Raw genomic sequence first — 27,879 nt, forward strand, 5'->3', positions numbered from 1 at the left:
TCACAATGTTGGTGTTCTGCCAAGGGTTGGCCCTCACAACTATATAAAGACAAGCACACTAGGGTTGTCAAAAGTATCGATACTCAAAAAAGTATCGATACTAAAACGTTGTATCCGGATACGATACTCATTTTCAAAAGTATCGAGTATCTGAAGCTTGTTATCATAGTTGCAGTTTCTTTTTGCACAACTATTTACATTATAAACATATTATAAATATTTAACCTGTGGTTCTGTTCATTTTTACATGTTGCATTTTTCTTGTTAATAAAAATATTCCTGTTAAATTTTGGGGTCTTTGTTTTTATCATTGTGGTATCGAAAATGTTATCGAGTATCGAATATTTTCCTGAGTATCGGTATCGAGTTAAACATTTTAGTATCGTGACAACCCTAAAGCACACACACACAAATACATGTTTTTATATAGTTGTGAGGCCCACAATCGTTGAGTTTTTTGTGAGGACCACCACTTCCCCTAACCCAAAACACACATTTCAGGGTTTACCATCTCTGTTAGGACCTTGATGATTAATTAAGGCCTTAAGAGGCTAAACGAGCATTTTCTTTGTGAGGACCTGGCAAAATGTCCTCACAACTACAAATGTCCTCACAATGTTGGTGTTCTGCCAAGCGTTGGTCCTCACAACTACATATAGACAAACACAAACACACACACACACCAGAAATGATTGTCCCCTGTCATCCTATTAGTGGTGTATAAAGTTTTGATAGATAATTTCAATCCATAAACTTCTTCATAGTCACATGGATGTGATCAGAGCATGAACACACTCTTCCCTCGTCCACACACACACACACACACACACACACACACACACACACACACACACACACACACACACACACACACACATACCTAACCACAAAACCCAGCCCCACCTCCCCTGTAGACCCATTAAAGCTGCCACGCTCCCCCCTGAGAGGAACTACAGACAAACTAATGGAAAGATGTAGGGAAGGAGGCAGGAGGGAGGGGGGGGGGGGGGGGGGGGGGGGGGGACGCTTATTAAAGATCAATCAAAAGAGGAGAGGAAGAGGGGAATGTGTTGGGGGGGGGGGGGGGGGGGGTGAGAGTGAAGGATAAGGTGAAATGCAGCAGAGCTCCCCCTCCCCAGTCAAAGCACTTGAACCCATAAAAAGTATTCCATTAAATGGCTTATAAACTCTTTTTCCACAAAGCGATTAACAGTTACAAACTTTATTAATTACAAAAGGGGTGCGTGGTGCGTAAGTAACTTTATGAAAGGAAAAATGCTTTTTAGCATTAGGGCCGAAAAACAGAATATATGGACTAGCAGCAGCTAAACATGATTATTATTAACCCTCTGATATCTTCGGCTATTATGTTCTTTCAAAAATCTGTTAAAAAATCTTCACCATGCCATGTTGGTATCAGTTTTTTAGCGTTACCTCACCTATATGTCCTGATAATTCATTTTTAACTTTAACTTACTTGATAAAAATGTTGAACCCAGGAGAAACAAAGGAAAAACATCTTGAAAATTATATTTCAATACAAAGAATTTGAAATGTTGCAAATATGAATACAGGTTGCAAATTACATGTAACAGGTAAAATGAGGATAATATCTAGTTCTATATTTTTATACTTAATATATTTGACATTATCTCCAGTTTTACTTGGCCGAATATCATCAAAAAAAATCTGACATGAAGTTTCAAGCCAGAACTTTAGAGGGAAGCTGATGGCTCAACGTTGCTTCATTTTTATGTTTTCACGTCATTAAGAAGTAATGTGCCGGTGCATTTATGGACCCCAGAGGGTTAATAATTCCAACAAGAGATTTCCATGGAAGCCCTGAGAGGCAAGTGAGCAAGAAATTCTGGTGATCTATTTTGTAAGCTTGATCTATATTGTCTTCTTTCTTGTATATGACTTAAGTACAAAAAAAAAGGTTTTGTCAGAGTAATTTTTCCAAGTGTTTGTTGTTGTAATACTCATTTTAGCCACTAGAGGCTGAAGTGCCCAACTACCATATAATAACAAGGACAGCATTCATGTTTTCTTTCACGCGAGTTAATGTCTTCATGCAAACAGAAGGTATTATGTAACTGTGCACAACGTAGCCGCTGATCATAAACAAACCAGCATGGCTAATTATGCACAGCGTAGCCTGATTATAAACAAACCAGCATGGCTAATTATGCACAGCGTAGCCTGATTATAAACAAACCAGCATGGCTAATTATGCACAGCGTAGCCGCTGATTATAAACAAACCGGCATGCTAACTGTACATAAAGTGTCCACCGCTGATAGCGAATTAACCGGCATCGCTAACTGTGCACAGAGTGTCCGGTGCTTGTTGTAAACAAAACAACAAACTGCTGCAGCAGCACATACACACTGAACTGCTACAGAGCTAACTGTTAGCCTGTTAGCACATACACACTGTACTGCTACAGAGCTAACTGTTAGCCAGATAATAAAGGCAGAAAGTGACCTCAAAAATACTGATTTATGTCTACTTATCTACTTCTCGTCCATATAAAAGGAACAGATTTTGTGAGTTTCTGTAGCATTCAGTTGAAGTTTCACCAGGAATCTGTTATCCCGGTTCTCACATCACATCTTATTAGTATTACTTTCTGTAACAGAGCAGACAATTATTTGAAAAGTTTTGATGTGGTGAACTCTCACCATCTGGGGCTCAAAGGCAGATCGAAACAAACAAACAGAGAATTATTTAGAGCTTCTATTAGGTCCAGATCTGAATAGCAGGCCATACGATTGGCATTATGTAATAAAAACGATACTTTGAATCATTTTTTTGTCGTTCCCATTGAACTTCAGGGGGCATGTCCCGCCCAACTCCTGAGATCTGATTACTGTTTAAAATTTGACACACATATAATATTTTCTGTATTTTTCCTGATATGAAAGAAAAAAAAGGAACAAACCAAACTCCACTTGGAGCACACAGAAACTCCACAATGTCCAAAACTTTCGGGAGGTCTTTCACCATGAAAACAAAACAGCGAAGCCAACATTACCTAGTTCATTACTTTACTTGTTCAGTTCTGATGTTAAAGGAACAAACAGGGAGGGACAGATTTGAATCTAAATTAAGAGCAGATGGATCTGCAAACCTCAAATGTTAGACAATTCAATTCAATTCAATTCTTTAGAGGGGGCATAGTCATATAATAGATCTAAGTTTAGTATCTAGTTTTTTAAACACTGTCTATAGCAGCTATTCTCAACCTTGGGGTCCCGACCCCAATTGGGGTCACGAGATGATTTCTGGGGGTCGCCAAATCATTTTGGAAGTCAGCTCTGTCTCCACTGTGTTAAAGTGTTCATGTGTTCAGTTTTTTAGTCTTTTTTTTTTGGTAATTTTGTATCTTTTTGGTCATTTTATTGCCTTTTCTGGTAATTTTGTGTCTTTTTTGGTCATTTTGTGTCTTTTTTTTTGTCATTGTGTGTCTTTTTTGATCATTTTGTGGTCGATTTGTGTTTTTTTTTTGGTCATTTTGTTTCTTTTTTTGGGCCATTTTGTATCTTTTTTTTTTGGTCGTTTTGTGTCATTTTGTGGTCATTTTTTGCCACTGTGTGGTCAATTTGAGTCCTTTTTTTGCTTAAATTTATGTAAATTTTTGGTCATTTTGTGTCTTTTTTTTATAATTTTGTGTCATTTTGTGGCCAATTTGATTCTTTTTGGGGTAATTTTGTGTCTTTTCTGACAAATCCTAAAGTATCAAGTTGTTACTTTCCAAGGAGTCTCTGGCTTGAAGCTGACTGTTACACACTCAGGAGGTCAGAATGGACCTTTAAACTGATAGCAAAGGACTTAGATTAAAAGAAACAATAAAATATAAAAATATATATAAATGCACAGACAGAGAGATGTTTTAGTTGTTGTCTGCTTCATTATTTGTCCAAAATTCATCATATCAACTGAGTTTATCTGATCTGAACTGTGAGATTCTGTTCAGTGAGACAACATGCAGGTTAAATTGGGGGTTGCCACTCAAAAAGGTTGAGAACTACTGTTCTATAGGACAATATATACATATAAAGGACTTTTGGGGTCTTTCTCTCCACCAGCCAGATGGAAATTGGACATTTTCTTACTATACCCACCATGAATGTAATCTGATCTAACCTTTGCTCTGCTTGTAAGTACATTTTAAGTGTTGGCAGAATTGGACATGTCACTGCCATGGAGGTGAACTGTTCCCCCTCAAAAACACTGGGTGCACAACCCCCCCGCTTTGAATTTTTCTCATCTGAAAAAATGTAAGAGGTCAGGGTCATGCTACAGAGAGGTAGCAGCCCTGGAGCTATCAGGGAATCAGTGTTTCTGATCGGTGCATGAGTGTAGAGAGACTGTATCCCAAATCAGACACTTCTGCAATGCCGCACTTTCCAGTGTTTTCACGTCATTTTGAATAAGATCACCACCACCAGTGTAGGTATAATTAATTTATACGTATTTAACAATCTACATGTGAAATTTCATTTATGTACATGGAGATTTACATGTCTAATTACAGTACGAAAATAATCTGATGAGAGAAAGCAGTAAGAACGCTCGGGCGACGATCTTAAAAGTACGTCTTTATTTTTAATGTACTGTATTTTATTGTGAAGGACAGAAGTACGGTCTGGGTGTGTGTTAATAACGATGGTTGATGATTGGTGATATTTATATGGCTTACCCAGAAACATCCAATTTACCCCAAAAAACTCAGCCCCCATTGTTTTATTGTTTTACAGCGAGGAGATCCAAGTGCTCGATTTGGGATACAGTTAGCGCACGGCTAATTCGCTGGCGTTAGCGTCCTTTAGCTGATTCTGGTGAACCCGAGGCTAACGTACACGGTTAAAACAACAGTTTCACACCATTTAATTAATTGGAAGCAAAACATGATCATTTATATTAGTAGTTAATGTGAAATTTTATAAGAATCTTAGCCGAACGGTGTCCGATTTGGGATACAGTTAGCACAAGGCTAATTCACCGGCGTTAGCGTACTTTAGCCGACTCTGGTAAACCCGAGGCTAACGTACACTGTTAAAACAATATACGGTTTGAAAGATAAGAAGTCAGACTCTAGTTTCACAACATTTAATTAATTGGAAGCATAACATGATCATTTATATTAGTAGTTAATGTCAAATTTTGATAGAATCTTAGCCGAATGGTGTCCAATTTGGGATACAGTGACGTTAAGTATGTTTGAATTTGTGTGTACTGTATATGAACATATGCATGCTTTTGTGTATGTGCACAATCCCCCACCCCCCCTTATGTCTGAGATTTTTCCAGTAACCCTGTGGTTGCCACAGTTTCCTTGAGGTTGGAACCACCAGACAACCAGAAAGCCCACACTACTGAAACTACTGAAGCTTTATTGGTGCCAAACACCCCCTGATGACAATTATCTAGCCCACGAGCAGGAAGTAACGGTCCGCAGTCTGTCAAACACAAGACCTGGAGAACGTTTATTGGAAAGCATCTGAAGTTATTGGAAACAGGGAGCGGCAGACACATGCTCTCCAAATGAGGGAGATTATTAATTACGCAAGAAGTACGTCAGAGTGTCTCTGATCAGCTGGAGCATGTTTGTTGTGGGAAGAAAATGTCTGATTATGGCTTCACTAAATATTTATCCTGATCAATAAAAAACTGGAACACAGCTGGTGGTAAAACTATTGGGACAGTGAACTCACACAGCCTTTTAGTCTGTTGTCTAATCTACTAGATTTTCACATTTCCATCTGATTTCAACATGTATTGGGCGAACTGAAACCAAATAAAGGTTAAAGATTTTCTCTCCATTTTCTGCTCCATCCTTATTAACTCTATGGAGTTTTGGGCTATTTTGTCCATTTTTTAATCATTTTCATCCTGCCTGTATAGACCACTTAAAAATGTTTAAATGCCATGTTGGTATATTTTTTTCCACCTATATGACCTAATAATAACTGATTTTTTATTCTGACTTACTGGATCAACATTTAGAACCAAAAAGAAACAAAGAAAAACCAAAATAAATGTGATCTTGTGATTGTGTGTGATCCTGTCATCAACTCTGGTTTTTATTCTAGTGGGACTCTATTTTATTTGGCTCTTGTGTGTTTAGCATAAGAATTTTAGTCATTTTAGAAAAAAACAAAAGGCTGTTTTCCTCTGTTTAGTGTCTTAAACAGAAGTGTTGGTTCTACCTGAATGCAGCAATGTACTCAGCATCCCCCATCGGTGGGTCCAGTCCTCCTGTCCACGCCACATTCACATTGAAGCCCTGGCCTGGTCCAGAACCAACCTGAACCCAACAATACATGTGTTGAATTTAATCCATGCAGTAAAAAACTACAGTTAATTTATCACGTCAGGGTCAAATATCCTGTTTGTTCACAGTGTGGCCTGGACGTCACTCACCTCAGCCGGCGACCCGCTGCCAGGAAAGAAGTTTCCATCGTCGTAGCGATGAAGTGAGATGTAGAGAACGCTGGGGTCGTTGTAGAACACTTCCTGGGTGCCGTTACCATGGTGAACATCCTAGCAACAGGATGATGGAAGACATATTAATATTATAGAGACTGTTTCCCAAATCAGACACATCTGCAATGCCGCACTTTCCGGTATAATTGATTTATACATATTTAACAATCTACATGTGAAATTGTATTTATGTACATGGAGATTTACATGTCTAATTACAATATGAAAGTAAATCTGATGAGAGAAAGCAGTAAGAATGCTTGGGCGACACTCAGTGTGTGTTGATACCGATGGTTGATAACGGTGATATTTATTTGGCTTACCCAGAAACATACAATTACTCCCGAAAAACTTAGCAGAAAAACTTAGTTTTAATGTTTTACAGCGAGGAGATCCAAGTAGTCAGGCGGCTTAGGACCAGATTTGAGAAGAAAGGGGACACACCAGATAAAAGCACCACATTTTTTCCATATGCTCTCTATCACCATAGGTTTCAATTTTTGATGGGAGCCACTTCATCAAGATTGTGGATCGGAGATGGCAGCCATATAAAGTCTATGAGAACCAATATATCTTCCGAGCCACTTAGAAGGTCAATCTTGGTGTCAAAATCTACATTTTCTGGGTCAAAGAATCATTTAAAGCTATTGAGAATATCACTAGATGATTATTTGATCAAATAGATGGCAGACATATAAAATCTATGAGAACCAATATATCTTCCAAGCCAGTTAGAAGGCCAATCTTGGTGTCAAAATCTACATTTTCTGGGTCAAGGAATCATTTAAAGCTATTGAGAATATCACTAGATGATGATTTGATCAAATAGATATGTTCATTTTTGCCATGTTTTTATGTAATTTCAAAGATTTGTCGCTAGACGCTTAAAAAAAAAAAAAAAGTAGCTAGGGGGTCTGAAAAGTTGCTTAATCTAGCAACAAAGTCACTAAGTTGTCAACACTGACTGGTTGGATGAAAAACATCCAAAGCAAACCAGCAGCATGAGGTCCTCTTACCCAGTCAACAATGAGGATCTTGCTGACGCTGAGCTTGTGTTGGAGCTGCTTGGCGGCGATGGCAACAGAGTTGAAGTAACAGAAACCCCTGATGGAAAACAGACACAGAGAGGATGAAACACAAATTAAAAGACAATTCTGAAGAAAGTAAAAGACGTAAAAGTGAGAAAAGAGAACGTTGAATCTGTCTTTAAGCTTGTTGAATGATTAAAATAACAAATTAACTCTTAAAACCAGATAAATTAAAGCTGCCAGCAGCGATGAACTGGCCCGAGCAGAGTGACCTGATGATTATTGGTTTCTTACCAAGATAAAAAAAACTTTAGATTTAGAAGTGTTACATAATTTATCTTGTTTTAAGATTTAATTTCTTGTTTTAAGCGTTCAATATGCTTATTTCTAGATTTAATAATCTTAATTTAAGAAATCTTGTCAAGGTAAATTATCTGTCCATGCAGCAAGATCATTTCCCTCAGATTTAGTGTTTTTATCTGGTTTTTAGACTAAACACCTTTTTTGCAGTGTACTGTATATGTCACAAATGTTACATGGTAAACAGTACAGTAGCCGTACAGATAAATGAGACGATGAGTCAGTAGGAAAGAAAAACAACGAGCACAAAAATGCATCAATCTTCCTTATTTTGTCTGTTGGTCTTCTATCACTTCATTAATGTTTCTACAGAGAAGCTGCTGACAGAGCAGCAGCAGACACACACACACACACACACACACACACACACACACACACACACACTTACATTGGGTTGGAGGGGTCTGCATGATGCCCTGGCGGTCTGACCACAGCAAAGCCGTTCTGTTCAAAAGAAGAAAAAGACGCCATTAGCCAGTTTAAAATATTTTTCTGCTCATTAGTGTTGAAACATCTTCTCTTTTATTTATTTATTTATTTGCTTTTATTTATTAGTCTATTTTATACATATCTTTTAACATGGTTTACTTTTTAATTATTTATTTATTTTTTTCATCTTTTTTCATCCAGCTTTTTAAAAACTTTTTATTGTTATTTTTTTTAACTTTTTTATTTTTATCTTACCTTTCTTTATTTGTATTTATTTTACCTAATTAATTTCTAAGCTGCCTCCAGTGTTAGAATTGAAAAAACTAACTAACTAAAACAAACTAAAATTATAGTGAAAATGTCCTTCGTTTTCGTCTTTGTCAACTTTTTCCATCCGTAAACCTTATTGGTTAAAATGAAATCTATTTCATCTATCTGGTTTTATGACTTAATAAACTTATTGGGGCTGAGATGGATCAGACAGAGGAAATAAAGGAAACATTTATTGTGACTTTTTTTAAATCTGGCACCCAACAAATACCCCATTACAAAAAAAAACCTAAAACTAATAAAAACTAAACTAAAACTAAGCATTTTCCAGAAAATAAAAAGAAATTAAAACTAGAAAACTCACTCTAAAATCTCATTAAAACTAACTGAATTTGAAAACAAAAAATCACAACGAATTAATGAAAAATCCAAAACTATTATAACCTTGGGTCACATACAATAGAAGGCTTTAGACAGTCTGATAAAATTCTCAATGTGTATTTCTTACTATTTTGAATAAGAGTCAACTTTATTGTTATTATCCCAGAAAGTAAAACCCAAAGCATAAAGCCAAACATTTCAGGAACACACAAGAACTAAAGCAAGACTTCTGGTAATGTAAAGACAATGGAGGCCATTCAGGATACTAATTATGTTTGAAATGAGTATATATAGTATACGTTTCTTCCCGTATGTATATCTCAGCAGCAGCTTTAGTGAGGTGGGGTGGTCACCCTGTGGTTGTGCTGTGGTGTAATAGTAGTGTACTACCGCTGCTCAGTATAGCCTGAGCCTTAGGGTGCTGTTTATTGTTTTTCATATCCGCCTGCATGCCTGACTTGTTTTACACAATCTGTGTTTTCTGGGGTGAAACTGTGCATTGAAGCTGCTCGCTATAAATACTTGTTGCCAATCATATTTTTACATTTGCCACAATTTCATGTTTGTCCCAGACTTTAAACATTGTGAGGAGGAAAAAAAAAGGAACTTTTGAGCCACGATGAGACGGAAAACTTTTTTCCGGAAACGTGTGAATCTTTGAAGTGGTTGTTAGACTCCTTTAGGCTGGGTTGGTTGGTTCTTGGCCAGATGCATTTCTAAATCAATCAGAAACACTGCTAGTGCTGGATACAAACTCCAGAATTACATCACAATAACTTTTAGTTCCAACGTTGTTTCTGGCCAATGACCCAGAGCCTGAAAAGTAGTGAGTCTGTGTGCATGCTATAACATTAACCCTTTGATGCACAACATGGTCTAAAGTGACCCGGTAGAGTTTTTATGTTTTATATCTTTGCAATAAATTATTTTCATCATTCAGTATTCCAGGTTTTCCTCAAATAGTTTGTTTTTGATCATTCATCCTATTTTTATGTTTCCCTTTATTATTTTTTAAATAAAATCCCTTTTTGTGTCACTACTCCTAATGCACAACATGGGTCAAAAATGACCCATATCCATTTTCTAGCTAAGTAGCTTGCTAAGCTAACTACTTAGCTAACGTCTTGGCTAAATATTTAGCTAAGTAGCTTGCTAAGCTAACTACTTAGCTAACTTCTTGGCTAAATACTTAGCTAAGTAGCTTGCTAAGCTAACTACTTAGCTAACTTCTTGGCTAAGTAGTTAGCTTGGGAAGCTACTTAGCCAAGTAGTTAGCTATGTAATAATAGAAAAACTTTTTTTCTTCATAAAGTTTGAGAAGCAAAATGGAAATAATGATCTGTTGTTATCAAAAATAGAAAAATGTCTGTCTCTTTCTGCTGGGTTTGGTCTCTCACCTTCAGCTCTCCTTTGGCCACTCTGAAGGCCAGCTCCACCACGCTGCCTGCCGCCATGCGGGACGCTGTTGAAGTGTGCGACTCGTTCCAGATGGTGTCGTTATCAACCTGCCGATAGAAAAACATCATTATAGCCACTCAATAACAGAATAAAAACAAATACCATTGAAATATTTAAAATTTGTGTTGCATGAAGCCTGACTAGAGTATAACCTAGGGCTGGGCGATATATCGATATAAAAAATACATCAGTATATTTTTAAATGTAATATGGAATTAGACCATATCGCATATATCGATAATAGTTATATATATAGTTATACATAAATGCTATTTTTATTTAAGATATTTTTTTATTTTAATGTGCACTTTATGGAGCTTTGACTTAAAAAAAAAGTCCTCCTGTTGTTACACAGTATTTATGTTCTCTTAAATAAACGGTTTCAATAAAACTTCTTGTGACATGTCATATCTGACTTTGACTGAACATTTGCTCTCACTTTGGGATAAAAATATCAGGATCTATATATTGTATATCGATATTTAGCCTAAATATATCAGGATATGATTTTTGGTCCATGTCGCCCAGCCCTAATTGCAATCAGATTATAATTTTTTTAAATATTTGACGAAAACTTTTGATGTTTTGTGTTAAAGACTTGAATGACTTTCTTTTTGCAACTTTAAAAACTCAGAAAAGCATCAGGAATTGGATGCATTCTATTTCCAACGTCTTCGGACTGGGGATTGTTTGTCTAAAATCCTTCTGGGACACTAAAAAGAAAACTTTTAAGTCTTTCTCTGGGACACGGATGACCAAACACACAGCTGTGACTCCACAGTAAGAATGTCCACATCCATAATGCTTGTAATTTTCCTTTCTATTCTGTTTTTCTTTTCTTTCCTCTGTTTGTTCACAAACTGGCATCGCTGTCCATCTGGCTCGGACAATGAAATCCGAGGCATTTTCTTTTATCCCTGGTCGTGGACATGTTGTTCTCATTAGCTCTGACTTGTCATGGTCTGACACGGACTGTCAGGCAAACATTCGCACTGGGCCAAGCCAACTGTCTTTTCCTCTTTAATATCCTGTCTTTCTTGTCGTTTTCTCTCTTGAAACAATATCGTCTTTCATCAATGCTGCATTGTGCTGCAGAAGGATCAAAAATAGAGCCGTGCGTGTGTTTTCCCTTACCCCGACTCCCCCGCATGGTAACATCACAAACAGCCTCTGAGAGAGGATTCCTGAGGAAACACAAAACATAAAAGTTTACTGGATAGTTGCACATTCATTCAATTACATCTCAGTGTCCTGTTCTTTGAGACATAACTCTTTTATTCCTTGGACAACTAATGAGAAGAAAAGCCATAAACTGACCTGCCATAATCCATCGAATAATCATGGCATGACGCGGTTTGTAATGATATATCCAGCACGCTATGTACAACCACCACATGTTGGTAATGTCTTTTTAACTTAATTAAACCTCTGAAGTCCAGAAGAAAAACACACAAAAAATGACAAAAAACACACAAAAAATAGCCCAAAATCACAAAAAAAGATTGCATTGAAAATGTTGAAAAACACACAAAAAACACAGATAAAAACACACAAAAAAATTACAAAAAACACAAATTTGCCCAAAATCACAAAAAAAACAGTAAACAAAAAAAAGATTGCATTAAAAATGTTGAAATGTCCACTTCCAAAAAAAGACGCTATAAAAACTTTGTTTTTATGTTTTTAAACATATTTAAACACTCCTGCAGCAGTCTCTCCCAGCTGCAGAGCCGGAGGGGATGTTAACCCCTTAGCGTCCAGTCTGCAAATTGCTAACAGTTAGCTCTGTAGCAGTACAGTGTGTATGTGCTGCTGCTGCAGGAGGTGTTCACTTAGCGATTGTTTACAACAAGCACCAGACACTAAAAACTGTTACTATTGTTTGTTTAAAAGTAGTGCAGTAAAAATACAGATGTTTTCCCTAACATGATGAATAATCATGATTCATAATTGTGATTACAATATTGATCTAAACAATCGTGATTATCATTTTGGCCATAATCGTGCAGCCCTACTTGATATCATCATAATTTGGCTCCGAATTAAGAAAGTGTGGCGTACCGGCCAGTTTGCGGTTGTCCAGTTTGAGTCTGTTGAGCGGGTTGGTGCCGTACAGCAACACATGACGCTCCGAGTGGACCGACTGCAGCTCCTCCAGAGTCGCTTTACGACCACGAATAGTCTGCACCAACACAACATTATCATTTAATGTTAGGACCAAGAATATGACATGTGCATTAGGCTTCATATGTACATGGATTATGTATGAAACATAATGATTAATAATGTTAAACAGACAGAAAGCCAGATCGTGCTCCAACAACATCTCATGTACAAGTGAACTCCTTTTTTTTAAGGTTTTATGAGTAAGTGACGTACCTCACACTGCCCCCTCAGACCTCTCTCCTGAAGTCTGGACCAGATGCTCTGTATCCTCCCAGCATGCTCTGGGTGACTGCTGTTGTCTCCACATGTACACTGGTGCTTCAGCATCTGAGAATCATACACCAGACCTGCACACACACAAAGAAACATAATTTAATCTCAACATACTCCACATATAATACACAGTGGCCCTCATTTATCAAACGAGCGCAAAAACGAGCGCAGATCTGAGTGTATAGTTCGTCTTATGACAGGGTTCAGGGTTGAAAAAATTCTAACAAAAGGTTTCTCAGTGGTTTACAGTTGTATCAGATGTACTTTAAACATACTAAAAGTTTACCAATTTTTGACTCCAGGAAATGTCCCATTTTCAAAACCTCCAGGTCTTTAAAATGACCATTACTCCTTTTAGTCAGGAGGCGGAGCTAAATAAAGGGGACACGCCGGACAAAAGCTACACATTTTTCCCACATGCTCTCCATCACCATAAATTTAAATTTTTGATGGGAGTCACTTCATCAAGATTGTGGATCGGAGATGGCAGCCATATAAAATCTATGAGAACCAATACATCTTCCAAGCCACTTAGAAGGTCAATCTTGGTGTCAAAATCTACATTTTCTGGGTCAAGAAATACATTAAAGTTGTTGAGAATATCACTAGATGATTATTTGATCAAATAGATGGCTGCCATATAAAATCTATGAGAACCAATACATCTTCCAAGCCACTTAGAAGGTCAATCTTGGTGTCAAAATATACATTTTCTGGGTCAATTAATCATTTAAAGCTGTTGAGAATATCACTATATGATTATTTGATCAAATAGATGGCAGCCATATAAAATCTATGAGAACCAATACATCTTCCAAGCCACTTAGAAGGTCAATCTTGGTGTCAAAATCTACATTTTCTGGGTCAAAGAATCATTTAAAGCTATTGAGAACTAGATGATTATTTGATCCAATAGATATGTTCATTTTGGCCATGTATTTACGTCATTTCCAACTCACTAATATAGGTCATATACGGTAAATATATTTAAAAAAAAAAAAGAATAACATGCATAAATTTAATTAAACTTTATTAGCTTCACTCATATTATTTATTACATTTACAACCACAAATATGTGATCAGATGACACTTTATAGTTTCCCTTCACTAATTACACATTTTCTCCTTTCTCATTTCTCTTTGCCTAGTGTTGGAGGCTTCCTGTCCATCTTGAAAATGAAAAAACTTTCTAGTGGTCAGATTTTGGTAAACTTTTAGTATGTTATTAAGGACATCTAATACAACAAGAAGCCCTGTGATAGTATGGCGACCCGTTTTCTTTAGGGTTAGGTGGGTTTTTATCATATATGCACCTGCCTAATTTGAAATATCATGATGAAAACGGGTATAAATCCTTATTATAATCCTGAATAAACACAGTTGACTGACCGGTGGTGAAGCGGGGCTTGCTGCTGGGGTCCTGAGCAGCCAGACTCAGGGGTTTCTCTGGCAGGGTGAGAGAGGTGGAGGCTGGAGACGACTGAGTACGGGACAGGGGCCGATGGACCCCCAACCCGCCACCGACCCCGCCACCGCCACCGCCTCCACGCAGCATGGGCACGGCCAGGGTCTCCATCTGTCGGTGCAGCTGCTGCAGCTGCTTCTGCTGTTCCCATAGCAACGACTACACAAAGATGCAACACATCGTTTAGATTAAAAATCATAAACATTAAACAAGTAAAGGGGGGAAAGTGTAGAACACAAACTGTATTTAAAAACACAGAAAATATTCAGTTTCACTGCGACACATATGGTCGGCAGCTGTTCATGCAGCTAAACTCTCCAAGTGATTTGTATTCAAGTGCTGAAAGTGACAGAACTTCCTCCAGATTATTGTCAATAAAATCTGAGATGCTTTTATGTGACCTGTACCATCCAGAGCAGTAACACTCTGTCTATATCCAGTTGCTTTAAATCTGGAAGTCATTGTTGATTCTAAATATCCAAAACTTTCTAATAACTCCGGAATATGTGGTTTGTCTGATCAGCAACTGACAATTTTGTTTTAGAAAAAGTTAAAAGCAAATACGCTAAAACAACCACTTTGATGACTTGATATACTACTATTATTATACCGGCCTTATTATTATTATTGTTATTATATTATATATCATATTCTTATATTATTTTATTTATAATTTTTATTTTTTATTTTTATCATATTGTTACTATTTATTATTACATATTATATTATATATTATATACTGTATTATTATTATTTTTATTATACCGGCCTTATTATTATTATTATATATCATATTATTTTATTTATTATATTATATTATTTTATTTTATTTAAAATTATTTTATTTATTTTTAAAATATTGTTACTATTTATTATTACATATTATATTATATATTATATACTGTACTATTATTATTATTATATATATATATGTATAATTCTATCATCTTGCCAACCTACCAACTCATCTTCTTTTTTCAACTTCTTAAGTGTCCTTGTTCTATTCTGTGTTTTTTTCTATTGTTGTTTTTATTTACTGTACCGTATTTTATTCTATTGTATTTTATTGTACTTGAATACCAGACTGCTGTGACAACTGAATTTCTATCTTTCTAGATAGATAGATAGATAAAGACACAAGATGACTAGAAAAAGAAACAAGATGACTAGAAAAAGAAACAAAAAGACACAAATTGACTAGAAAAAGAAACAAAAAGACACGAAATAGAAACAAAAAGACACAAATTGACTAGAAAAAGAAACAAAAAGACACGAAATAGAAACAAAAAGACACAAATTGACTAGAAAAAGAAACAAAAAGACACGAAATAGAAACAAAAAGACACAAATTGATTAGAAAAAGAAACAAAATTACAAAAAAGATACATTAATAAAGTATCTATCTATCTATCTATCTATCTATCTATCTATCTATCTATCTATCTATCTATCTATAATCAGGTGTTGTGCTGCCACCTAGAGGCCGTCTGGGTGAATAACGCTCCTCCTGTCTCTCTTCTTTCTGTCTCTATGTTTTGTTCCTCACCTGGTTCAGTATAAGTGCATGTTGCAGGTTGAGTTGCTCCTCTTGGCTCTTGGACGCTGATGGCTCCGCCTCCCTCAGTGACTCCGCCCTCACTCTGCTCTGATAGGTCGGTTCTGTCGGCGACGTCCCGCCTCCGTCCTCCGAGTCCATGTCCTCAGACGGGATCTGATGCAGCCTGGGCTTCTCGCTGGACTTGGACATCAGCTGCACACACACACACACACACACACACACACACACACACACACACACACATTGAATTGGCAATAATACACATAATGCACATACATTTGCACTGGAGCACTGAAAATAGTCCACAGAATATCTATGTACATTTGTATTTTAGGGATTATTTTCAATCAGTGGCTGACTCAGACTGTTTGACAGACTTGTCTTCGTTGCAGACCTGCACTGTGAGGTCCGGAAGTTGATTTGAAGCCTTTCAAAATAAAAGCGAGTCTACTGGAAGCACGCATTTTTCGTTCCCCGTGTTCGTTTCTTGGGTCTTTATTTTATGTATACATTTTATGTGTAAAAATATGATTATGTGTTATTTAAAAAAAAGTCTAAAACCTGACTCTTTCAAATTAATATAACTTTACAGGGCAATGTATAGTGTGCAACGTAACATTCTAGTGATTAAGACTGTTTCTGGTTCTTCGTATGATGAAAAGTTGTTGTCACTTGACTTTTAATCACATCGTGGTCTCCACTCTTCACACGGGGAACGAAAAATACGTGCTTCCGGTAGACTCACTTTTATTTTGAAAGGCTTCAAATCACCTTCTGGACCTCACAGTGCAGGTCTGCAGCCAGACCCCTCTCAGATTTAGTGTTTTCATCTTGTTTTTAGACACCCATTTTTTGCAGTGCAGACAGGTAGGAGAGCACTAGAAGGGCACTCATTAAGGCACGTTATTGAATTTTTTTTGCTCTAGAGCAGTAGTTCTCAAACTTGACTCCAAGTAAGAACTTGATACTATGGGATTTGTCAGAAAAGACACAAAATTACCCAAAAAAGAATCAAATTGACCACAAAATGAGACAAAATGACCACAAAATGAGACAAAATGACCACAAAAAGTCACAAACTGACCAAAAAAGACACAAATTGACCACAAAATGATCAAAAAAGACACAAAATGAGCAGAAAAGACACAAAATGGCCAAAAAAGAAACAAAATGACCACAAAAAACCACAAATTGACCAAAAAAAGACACAAAATGACTAAAAAAAGACACAAAATGACCACAAAATTATCAAAAAAGACACAAAATGACCAGAAAAGACACAAAATGGCCAAAAAAGACACAAAATGACCAAAAAAGACACAAAATTACTAAAAAAAAGTAATTAAAAGGACCAAAATTTGGCGACCCCCAGAAATCATCTCGCGACCCCAATTGGGATCCAAGGTTGAGAATAGCTGCTCTAGAGGGCACATCATCATTATTTATTATATGAAGGGGCACTCTGAGTCCGCCAATGTTTTCAAAGCCTCCACTGCTCTACTGTACCTTTCCCAGGTGAGTTTGCTGCTTGAGCCTCTCCAGTAGTTGTGTGTTGTGCTGCTGTTGGAGGAGGTGTGTGTGGAGGGTGCGGGGGCTCTGGGGGAGGGGCTCCGAGCGTGTCCGGCTCAGGGGCTTATGGGGGTGAGCTCCTCCAGGAGCCAGGTGGTCTAACTGGGGCGCAAACTGGAGCGGGACGCCGTCTAGACCTGGAACTGGACAGAGACACAAAGACATGATTACTTCCTGTCAGCAGAAACAGAGTAACAATATTCACACAAGTACAAATCAGGATAACATCGTCACAGTGAAGGAAAAAAGTGCCTATAATCATCCCATGTCACAGTGGAAAGTTTTAAATTAGATTATAGTTAGGGCTGGGCGATTTTTCAATAAAAAAGATATATGGATACATCTTAAAATGTGATATGGAATTAGACCAATATCAGACAATATTTTGATTTTGTAGTAATATTCAATAAGTATAACATTAAAATATTCACATTAGAATACAAGTTTTTTGGATTAGATTTTTTTTATCTTTTTAATGATTACAAAAAATGTTGCTGTGGATTAAAGGAGGTTGAATATCATAATGCTGAAGTAGTTTAACTTCAAAAAAAAAAAAGTGTTTTAAACACGACCACTGGGTGGCGCTCCAACACCTTAGATTACAAGTTAAAGTTTATTTATAGAGCATATTTAAAAACAACCTCACTTGACCAAAGTGCTGTTCAGTTAAAAATCAAAAGTGTTAAATCTAGAAATAAGCATGTTGAACACTTGAAATAAGAAATTAACTCTTAAAACCAGATAAATTATCTAACACTACTAAATCTAAAGGTTTTTTTTTATCTTGGTAAGAAACTAATAATCATCAGGTCACTCTGCTCGGGCCAGTTCATCACTGCTGATAGCTTCATTTATCTTGTTTTAATAGTTAATTTCTTATTTTAAGTGTTCAACATGCTTATTTCTAGATTTAACAATCTTAATTTATGAAATCTTGTCAAGGTAAATTATCTGTCCATGCAGCAAGATAATTTCCCTCAGATTTACTGTTTTTATCTGGTTTTTAGACACACCACTTTTGGTGTGTGTGTGTGTGTGTGTGTGTGTGTGTGTGTGTCTCACCAGTGAGTAGTTGGCCGTGCACCAGTCCAGAAGGCTCCAGGATGATGACGGGGAGATGAGGGTTCAGCTGCCCCGTCTGGTCCTCTCCCCTCAGGGGGAGGAAGACCGGCGTGCCCCCGGCTGTTACCACGGGCATCCGTCCCCCCCTCGGAGAGGACAGCTCCCCTTCAGCCTGCGTAAAAAAGACGTAAAATAACCAATAAAAAGACACAAAATGAACAAAAAAGACGTAAAATAACCAATAAAATGACACAAAATGAAGAAAAAAGACGTAAAATAACCAATAAAAAGACACAAAATGAAGAAAAAAGACATATAATAAACAATAAAAAGACACAAAATGAAGAAAAAAGACATATAATAATCAATAAAAAGACACAAAATGAACAAAAAAGACGTAAAATAACCAATAAAAAGACACAAAATGAACAAAAAAGACGTAAAATAACCAATAAAAAGACACAAAATGAAACAAAAAGACATATAATAACCAATAAAAAGACACAAAATGAAGAAAAAAGACATATAATAACCAATAAAAAGACACAAAATGAAGAAAAAAGACATATAATAAACAATAAAAAGACACAAAATAAACAAAAAAGACATATAATGACCAAAACAGACAGAAATTGACCAAAAAAGGACATAAAATTACTAAAATAGACATTTAAAGACCAATAACAAGACACAATTGATAATGATTTTGGTTATTATCAATAAAACCATGTTAAATGTCTAGATATCAACTCTTAAATTAAACTCTTATCAGCTATTGTTGTTGTTATCATTATATTTCTCCAAACAAATGTACATTTAGTTGTACCAGGCATTAAAATGAACAAGAAATTTAAGAAAAAGGCTGGTTTAATAATTTTTTCCATGACTTAAAAAAAACAAAACATGTCCTAAATGGAGCAGATCACTGCTTTAGTCTGGTGAAAATATGATTTTAGACCTTCTTAGAGAACATAAAAGAGTAGTCCTGATAAACATGAGTCGTGTCTTGTTTACCCGGGCGTTGGCTGGTAGTCCCAGTGTGATGGTGGGCAGAGTGGACGGACTCTGGATGGTGAAGTTAGCCAGCGTGCCGTCTCTGAGCAGCAGCCTCTGGGCCTGGAAACAACAAAAACACCACAAACACCACAACTAGTCACAAATAATGCTTTTACACTTTGTGAAGATGTTTTCTCAGTTTGCTTGTGTTTTGTGTATTTGTATGTGTTTTATTAACCCTCTATGGTACGGTGTTGCTCTCAGGAAACATATACATTTTTGGCCTGTCAAATTTCTACAATGCATGTTTTTGAGTGATGCGATACTTTAAAAAAGAGGGAAGAGTATAGGGAACCAATAGCAGTGCTTTAATTTGTCACATGACCTCCAGGAGGCCATATTAAAACCCTATTTTGCAGACTTTTCCAAAGGAAACAGCTTTGACATTTAGTGCCACAAAAAAACACTCAAAACGTAATTTCCTGGCCCTTTTCGATCTGGAAAAAAAGATATTCCTGCTCATAGGTGAGAAAACCTTCATTTTAGATAGTTTCATAAACTTAGACTGTTCAAGACAATCATTTGAATGGGTCATTGGTTCAGGCAACATTCAGTTAAAAAATGTCCTTTTATAATGTTTTTAAATTTAAAATGTTATGTATTGTACCCTGTTGAAACTACTGAATCTTTTACACATGTTAATGAAATAAATAATGTTAAAATAAATTTTACAAACTTTCTTTTTCACTTGTGCACCGTAATGGTACAATGTTGTACAAACCCCAAAATCTTCAGATTATGTTTATTTGGTCTATTTCAAGACAAAAAAAGACACTCCAAACATTTTTTTCATAATGCGTACCATAGAGGGTTAAGTTGCAGCGCTGTGAGCTCTCAGGGCCACCGTAGAAGACACTTTTTTGAACAAAAGAATAACGACATCTCTTTGTCTTTATCAAATACTCTTAATATGTTCTGACTCAGTGAAAGTGATTGTTGATGTAAATCAAATGTCTTGTAATTAAACTGATGATGGTGCTCTGTGCTGAAACTGGAGAGTGATGAGTTAGAGACCAGCAGCAGGTGTGACGGAGGTCGACTTTATGTGATTAAATGAATTATAGATAAACAGCTGACGGACTCCTGTGTCCCTGCTTTAAACATGTCATTACTCAGCGTCTTGGCACCGCTCATGTCCATGAAACACTTCTGATTTAATCAAACCCTGAGCTGACTTCTTTAAAATGATTTACCATCTAACACAGGGGTCTCAAACTCGCGGCCCGCGGGCCAATTGTGGCCCTCTTGGCAATATTTTGTGGCTCCCACCTTGATATGAAAGTTTAATGTGAGTTTTATATGAATGGCACTTTACCGTGTTGTGTGTGGAAGGTCCCTTTCATTACTTATTTTGGTAATTTTGTGTCTTTTTTTTTGGTAATTTTGTGTCTTTTTTTGTAAATTTTGTGTCATTTTTAAATAATTTTGTGTCTTTCTTTAATAATTGTGTCTTTTTTGAATAATTTTGTCTTTTTTTAATAATTTTGTGTCTTTTTTTTTTAGTAAGTTTGTGCCTTTTTTGGTAATTTTGGTCTTTCTTTTGGTCTCTTTGTCTCTTCTTTAAGTAATTTAGTTTTTTCAGTTATTTTGTGTCTTTTTTTGGTCATTTTGTGTCTTTTTTGTAAATTTGTTTCTTTTTTCTCTTGTAATTTTGTGTCTTTTTACAGTAATTTTGTGTCTTTTTTTAGTAATTTTGTGTCTTTTTTGGTAATTTTGTGTCTTTTTTTTAAGTAATTTCGTTTTTTTCTGTCATTTTGTGTCTTTTTTTTAAGTAATTTCGTTTTTTTCTGTCATTTTGTGTCTTTTTTTTGATACTGCCTCCAGCGGCCCCCAGGTAATTTGAGTTTGAGACCCCTGATATTGATCTAACACAAGAGCCTTAAGTCTTAAAGATGATCCAACCTCATTACGACCAAACCACACCAGTTTTCTGTCAAAAAAGAGAACTTGGACTGGTGTTTCAGTCAGTTCTACTTCATTAATAATAGATAAGGACTCAATAACTAATGTGTGTGTGTGTACTGACCTCATGTGAGAGGATGCCTGCAGATGGCAGCATCCCGTTCTCGTTGGGTAGACTGTCGTTGGGAGAGCTGCAGCCAGAGACCGGAGTACTGCTGCTGCTGGGGGACGAGTCTGACCGGGACACAAAGATCAATATGCTTCTTTATCATGGTTCAATTACTGTTACATTTTATCAAAACAGTCAATCATTTGTTAAATTAATTATAGAGAAAAAATAACTTGCTGAAATGATCACATATTATACAACAACAGCCGTGTTTCCACTACGGATAGATATATTATAGATATATCTATTATATAGATATAATAGAATGAGGTGGGTCTCACTCGCCGAAACGCCCCTAATTTGAATATGAGCCGTCCTGAGAGGTCTTTAGTCGGGACTTTTTCTCCCCTGAAAAAAGCCTGGTTACTGATTAGATAGAACGCTAAGCAGGATGTGACGTAGTACTCAACGCCACAACAACACGCGCCATTTGTAAAAGCCGGCGAAGTAGCGAGTAGTCACAAGCAACAATAAACATAAGCCTCTTTCATAGTGCGGTCCGCAAATCCTCCTGTACTGATGTAAAGATCTGTAACAGCTCTTCACCTTAGAGCGTTCATAGTGATCCCGCAAAGGGAAAGTGATATTCTGTCCTTTCTTAGTGCAGTCCGGCGTCACAGAACGAGGTGCACAGTAGCACAGTGCTAACAGGCTAACAGTTAGCTCTGTAGCAGTACAGTGTGTATGTGCTAACAGGCTAACAGTTAGCTCTGTAGCAGTACAGTGTGTATGTGCTAACAGGCTAACAGTTAGCTCTGTAGCAGTACAGTGTGTATGTGCTAACAGGCTAACAGTTAGCTCTGTAGCAGTACAGTGTGTATGTGCTAACAGGCTAACAGTTAGCTCTGTAGCAGTACAGTGTGTATGTGCTGCTGCTGCAGGAGGTGTTCACTTAGCGATCTCTGTTTGTTTACAACAAGCACCGGACACTCTGTGCACAGTTAGTGATGCCGATTTGTTTACGATTAGCGGCGGACACTTTATGTACAGTTAGCCATGCTGGTTTGTTTATGATCAGTGGAGACGCTGTGCATAATTAGCCATGCTGGTTTGTTTATGATCAGCTGCAGACGTTGTGCACAGTTAGCGACGGCGGCCACAGTTGCATCTCCCGTGTTTAATCCGTTTCGTATGTGACATCACAGTCGAAACTGTTGCTAAACGATCTAAAACCATACAAGTCTCTAAATCCCTCTGGAGGCTTTTTGTAGTGGAGACATGCAGAGTGAGCGGACTTTTGAGAGGGCGTCTCCTGAGACCACGCTTTACCCAAATGGAAACACGGCTAATAATATATTTACAATGCATTACCACTCATTTCATCCATTTGTGTGTGTGTGTGTGTGTGTGTGTGTGTAGTTACCCAGTGTGTCAGGTACTCTGTGTCTGACGGTAGCCGGGGCGCTCTCTTTGCGGGTCAGAGGACTCTTGCGGGTGTTCAGGTGTTTCTTCAGCTTGTGTTTCACCTTCAGGTTCGGCTCAGACGCTATAAAAATAATGCAACAGTGGTAATATTACTATTACAACTAGCACCACAACGTATATCATATATATTATTATCAGGGGTGAAAGTAGTTTTAAATTCTTGCCGGTACTATTACAAAAACCTTTATCTCTCTTTCACTTCATGCATTTTAAAATAGCAAAGTCAAAACCCAAACAAATAAAAACATTGAAATATTTTACTGTAGACTATCTGTAGGCCAGGAATTAGAAACACTTGACAATATGGTAACCCTAACCCTAACAAAGAAGTTATTTTTCTCTGCATTATTACTTTGGGGAAAATATTGACTTACTTTGACCCCTGATTATTATTGATATTCAGCATAAATATATCAGGATATGACTTTTGGTCCATATCACCCAGCCCTATATAACCATTATAAATTTATCCCCTAATCTTCAGTTCATAGTTTCATGTTTTCATCATCCTGAACATGTTAACGTTGTGGTTCAGCCCCTGGTTGATGTGGGGGACGTCAGGTGTTTTACCTGCTCTGCGTAGCGGCGTTCCTTCTGATCCGTCGGAGGACGGCTGTGGAGGAGACGAGACCAGAGGCTGGGAGGACACGCTGGGGTCTGGACCCAGCTTCCTGTTATTACACACACAAAGAAACATACAAACATTACGCTAAATAATCATGCTACAAATGGTTTGTAATCCAGACTTCATCAAGGACTCAAAAGTTATTTAAAGAATTATTGGTGCATGCGTTCTGTCCTACAAAGTCTAACTGCAATAACTACATTTCTGGTCAAAATTAAGTTATAACTAAATATTAACTCCTTTATGTCTGTTTTATCTTGTGACAAAGTTTTAGGTTTCAATTTTGCTTAATTTCAGAGAAATAATCATATAAAAATTGCAGTAACTACGGTTTTCTTTGACTGTGATACAGTGTAGTCTTGTATTTCTTCATTGTGTTGAATAGTGAAGAGAAGAATAACAGAAATTATAGGTTATTTGATAAGGAAATTATTATCTAGATAGTGATTAAAAAAAGTGAGATAAAATTAAAATATAAAGACTAAAATATAACATTACTTTATAATATTAAGTCTGTTTTTTATCTTGTGACAAAGTTTTAGGTTTCAATTTTGCTTTATTTCAGATAAATTAAAAATTTAAGTAACTACAAAATCCAGAAAAAAAGTGAGATAAAATCATATTAAGACTAAAATATAACATTACTTTACAATATTAAGTCTGAAATTCACAAATCTTTGAATAGAGTTGTTGAACACTTTTAAATACATTTATAAAAAAATCAATTTGAAAATGTTTATTCACTCAAAACTAAATATAAAAGCTGAAAGAAGACAACAACATTAATATCAGATAATTTTACAGCAAAACCAGAGTGCAGTAACTACATTTTTGGGGTCAAAGATCAAATAAATCGTCATGATTTTTTAACATAAATATTACATCATCAATACATGTAGAAATAAGTGTCATATCACTTATTGACATATAACACATTTATCTGGCCAGTTAAAACATGTTAGAAAACTTTAAAGCAGTTTTTCTCAGCTTAACCCTTTGTGTTGTTCCTGCAGTTAGACTCTATAGGGCTATGTGTTCATGAAGCATATTTAGTGATTTAACATTTAATGTCACCTGTAAGCTACAGGAGCAGCAGTCAGACTGTTGGAGTTTGTTCTCTCCAGCGCTGCTTGTTTCTGTTTCTTCAGAATCACCTCCTGGAGTTTCTGTTTCACCAGAGAACTGGCTACGGCACCTGTCAATCAACAGCACAAACAGTCAGTCAAATAAACTCTAAAGAAGGACCGAGCTGAAAGCACATCATCTAAATACACGTGCATGTTTGAGAGTCCGGATGCATTAGTGCAGGGGTCTCAAACTCAAATTACCTGGGGGCCACTGGAGGCAGTATCAAAATGACCAAAAAAAGACACAAAATTACTAAAAAAAAGACACAAAATCACAGAAAAAAACACATAAGTACGGAAAAAGAGAGGATTACCAAAAATGACACAAAAATATTTAAAAAAAAGACACAAAATTATTAAAAAAAGACACAAAATTATTAAAAAAGACACACAATTGTTAAAGACACAAAATTACCAAAAAAAGACACAAAATTACAAAAAAAGACATAAAATTACAAAAAAAGACACAAAATTATTTGAAAAAGACACAAAATTACTAAAAAGACACAAAATTACCAAAAAAAGACACAAAATTACCAAAAAAGATACAAAATTATTTAGAAAAGACACAAAATTACCAAAAAAGACAAAATTATTTCAAAAAAGACAGAAATTTACCAAATAAATATATATATTTAAAAAAAAGACACAAAATGACCAAAAAAGACACAAAATTACCCAAAAAAGTAATTAAAGGGACCTTCCACACACAACACGGTAAAGTGCCATTCATATAAAACTCACATTAAACTTTCATATCAAGGTGGGGGCCACAAAATATCGTCACGAAGGCCACAATTGGCCCGCGGGCCGCGAGTTTGAGACCCATGCATTAGTGTGTTGTAAGGTCACAGGTTTGTTTGAGAGCATGTTCGCTGTGTGTGTGTGTGTGTGTGTGTGTGTGTGTGTGTGTGTGTGTGTGTGTGTGTGTGTGTGTGAACCCAGAGGTGATCAAGTCAATATTGACCCAGTGACTCTTTGTGCAGGACCAGCAGCTATATTTAACTCAGTGTTTAACTCGTCAGGTTATATTTGGCTCTCGTCTCAAAGCAAACAGCTTTTTAAATGTTCAATAACGATGAACGTGATCTAACAGGGACTTTCCTTTCTGGGCCATAATTATATTTAAAGACACCCGGAAACAGCTTCATGTAACGCTCAGAGAGGATAAAATGACAGCTTCAAGTGTAAAGTGCAGCTTGTAGTAACATGTGTGTGTGTGTGTGTGTGTGTGTGTGTGTGTGTGTGTGTAGGACTCACTCTGTTGACTCTTGTCTTTGTGCTTCAGCTGCTGCAGCTCCTGTTGTTTCTCCTGGTGCTCCTGCTCGCGCCTCCTCTGCTCCATGTTAAACTACAACACACACACACACACACACACACACACACACACATTATAGCAACATGTAGGTACATATCAAAACAAAGAATATCATGACTAAGTAATTTCAGGAAGTGAAACTGATACATTATATAGATTCATTATGCATAGAGTGAAATATTTCAAGCCTGTTTTTCTTTGTAATGTTGATGATTCTGGCTTAGAGATAATGAAAACATTTGTGTCTTTTTGGTCATTTTATGTATTTTCTTGATTATGTTGTGTCTCTTTTGGTCATTTTATGTCTTTTTTGGTCATTTTATGCATTTCCTTGGTATTTTGTGTCTTTTGGTAATTTTATTTCTCTTTTTGGTCATTTTATGTATTTTCTTGGTTATGTTGTGTCTCTTTTGGTAATTTTATGTCTTTTTTTGGTCATTTTTGGTCATTTTATGTATTCTCTTGGTTATATTGTGTCTATTTTGATAATTTTATGTCTCTTTTTGGTCATTTTGTGTCTTTTTTTGGTCATTTAACGTCCTTTTTTGGTAATTTTATGCATTTCCTTGGTATTTTGTGTCTCTTTGGGTAATTTTATGTCTCTTTTTGGTCATTTGTTTCTTTTTTTGTGTCTTTTTGGTCATTTTATGTATTTTCTTAGTTACATAACCAAGATAACCAAGAAAATACATAAAACATAATCAAGAAAATAAATAAAATGACCAAAAAGACACAAAAGTGACCAAAAAAAGACACAAAAGTGACCTTAAAAAGACACAAAAGTGACCTTAAAAAGACATAAAATTACCAAAAGAGACACAACATAGCCAAGAAAATATATAAAATGACCAAAAAGACACAAAAATGACCAAAAACATACATAATAGAATACATAATACATAAAATTACCAAAAAAAGACACAAAATTACCAAAAGAGTTGGGCCTCCGTTTGCATGAATTACTGCATGAATATGGTGTTGACTTCAGAAACAGGCTTGAAATATTTCACTCTATATGTAATGAATCTTTATAATATACTTTTTTCAAGTTTCACTTTCTGAAATAATTAACTTTTTCACAATATTCAATTTTTTTTAGCTGTACCTGTATAAAGCAAACAGTCCTGTAATGTAACAATATATTTTCTTTAATAATCTGTGTTTTATTCACCCGGATGTGCTGGTGCAGCTGCTGCTGGGAGAAGGAGGAGCGTGGCGGAGGGGAGAACGGCGTGAGGAGGAGCGGCGGGTGCAGCGAGGTGAGGAGCGCCGTGTCCGAGCCGGGACGCATCCCCCGCTCCCCCACCCTCAGGTCCATGGGAAACAAGGCGCCGCACGACACCGGCACCGCCACCGAGGATTCTGGGAAAAAAAAGAGAAGTGTTAATTAGCTTCATCCTCACAAAGAGCTGAGTCCTTTAAACAACAGAGTGATCCTGGTACAGCAGCGTGTGTAAACAGAGGCTAAATGAAGCCGTGTTTGGAGAAAACATGTTAGAAAATACACCAGAATTATGGTTTCACATAACAGATAGTTTAGAGTTGCAAAAGGTTAGCAGCATCTCAAACACTGTGGGAGAAAAGATATAAATATATATATATATATACACAGGCTAGACAAACAGAGCTGACTGGAAATATTGTTGTTATGACTGTAGATCCATTCACAAATGTTACAGAAAGTAAATTGTTTTACAGAAAGACTTTACAACTGAAGATTAACTTAACATAACACAAGAGAGTTT

At 36.5% G+C, this 27,879-nt stretch overlaps 1 protein-coding gene across 3 annotated transcripts in view; it reads right to left on the minus strand.

Moving 5' to 3' along the window:
- Nucleotides 1-27,879, minus strand: part of hdac7a (histone deacetylase 7a) — a 106,411-nt gene that overhangs the window by 8,559 nt on the left and 69,973 nt on the right. For all 3 annotated transcript variants that reach the window (XM_059333779.1, XM_059333780.1, XM_059333781.1), the window contains 19 exons: nucleotides 27,306-27,496; nucleotides 26,077-26,167; nucleotides 24,764-24,884; nucleotides 23,635-23,735; nucleotides 23,003-23,125; nucleotides 21,595-21,704; nucleotides 19,527-19,628; nucleotides 18,513-18,684; nucleotides 17,388-17,593; nucleotides 15,870-16,073; nucleotides 14,248-14,482; nucleotides 12,798-12,931; nucleotides 12,480-12,600; nucleotides 11,553-11,602; nucleotides 10,358-10,465; nucleotides 8,269-8,324; nucleotides 7,509-7,596; nucleotides 6,430-6,549; nucleotides 6,216-6,313 (listed from right to left, as the gene is read on the minus strand). In XM_059333779.1, the coding sequence (XP_059189762.1) occupies nucleotides 6,216-6,313; nucleotides 6,430-6,549; nucleotides 7,509-7,596; nucleotides 8,269-8,324; nucleotides 10,358-10,465; nucleotides 11,553-11,602; nucleotides 12,480-12,600; nucleotides 12,798-12,931; nucleotides 14,248-14,482; nucleotides 15,870-16,073; nucleotides 17,388-17,593; nucleotides 18,513-18,684; nucleotides 19,527-19,628; nucleotides 21,595-21,704; nucleotides 23,003-23,125; nucleotides 23,635-23,735; nucleotides 24,764-24,884; nucleotides 26,077-26,167; nucleotides 27,306-27,496 (2,431 nt within the window). The remainder of the gene's footprint in view (nucleotides 1-6,215; nucleotides 6,314-6,429; nucleotides 6,550-7,508; nucleotides 7,597-8,268; nucleotides 8,325-10,357; nucleotides 10,466-11,552; nucleotides 11,603-12,479; nucleotides 12,601-12,797; nucleotides 12,932-14,247; nucleotides 14,483-15,869; nucleotides 16,074-17,387; nucleotides 17,594-18,512; nucleotides 18,685-19,526; nucleotides 19,629-21,594; nucleotides 21,705-23,002; nucleotides 23,126-23,634; nucleotides 23,736-24,763; nucleotides 24,885-26,076; nucleotides 26,168-27,305; nucleotides 27,497-27,879) is intronic.

Source organism: Centropristis striata, chromosome 5, assembly GCF_030273125.1.
Source record: "Centropristis striata isolate RG_2023a ecotype Rhode Island chromosome 5, C.striata_1.0, whole genome shotgun sequence".
NCBI classification, from domain to species: Eukaryota; Metazoa; Chordata; class Actinopteri; order Perciformes; family Serranidae; genus Centropristis; species Centropristis striata.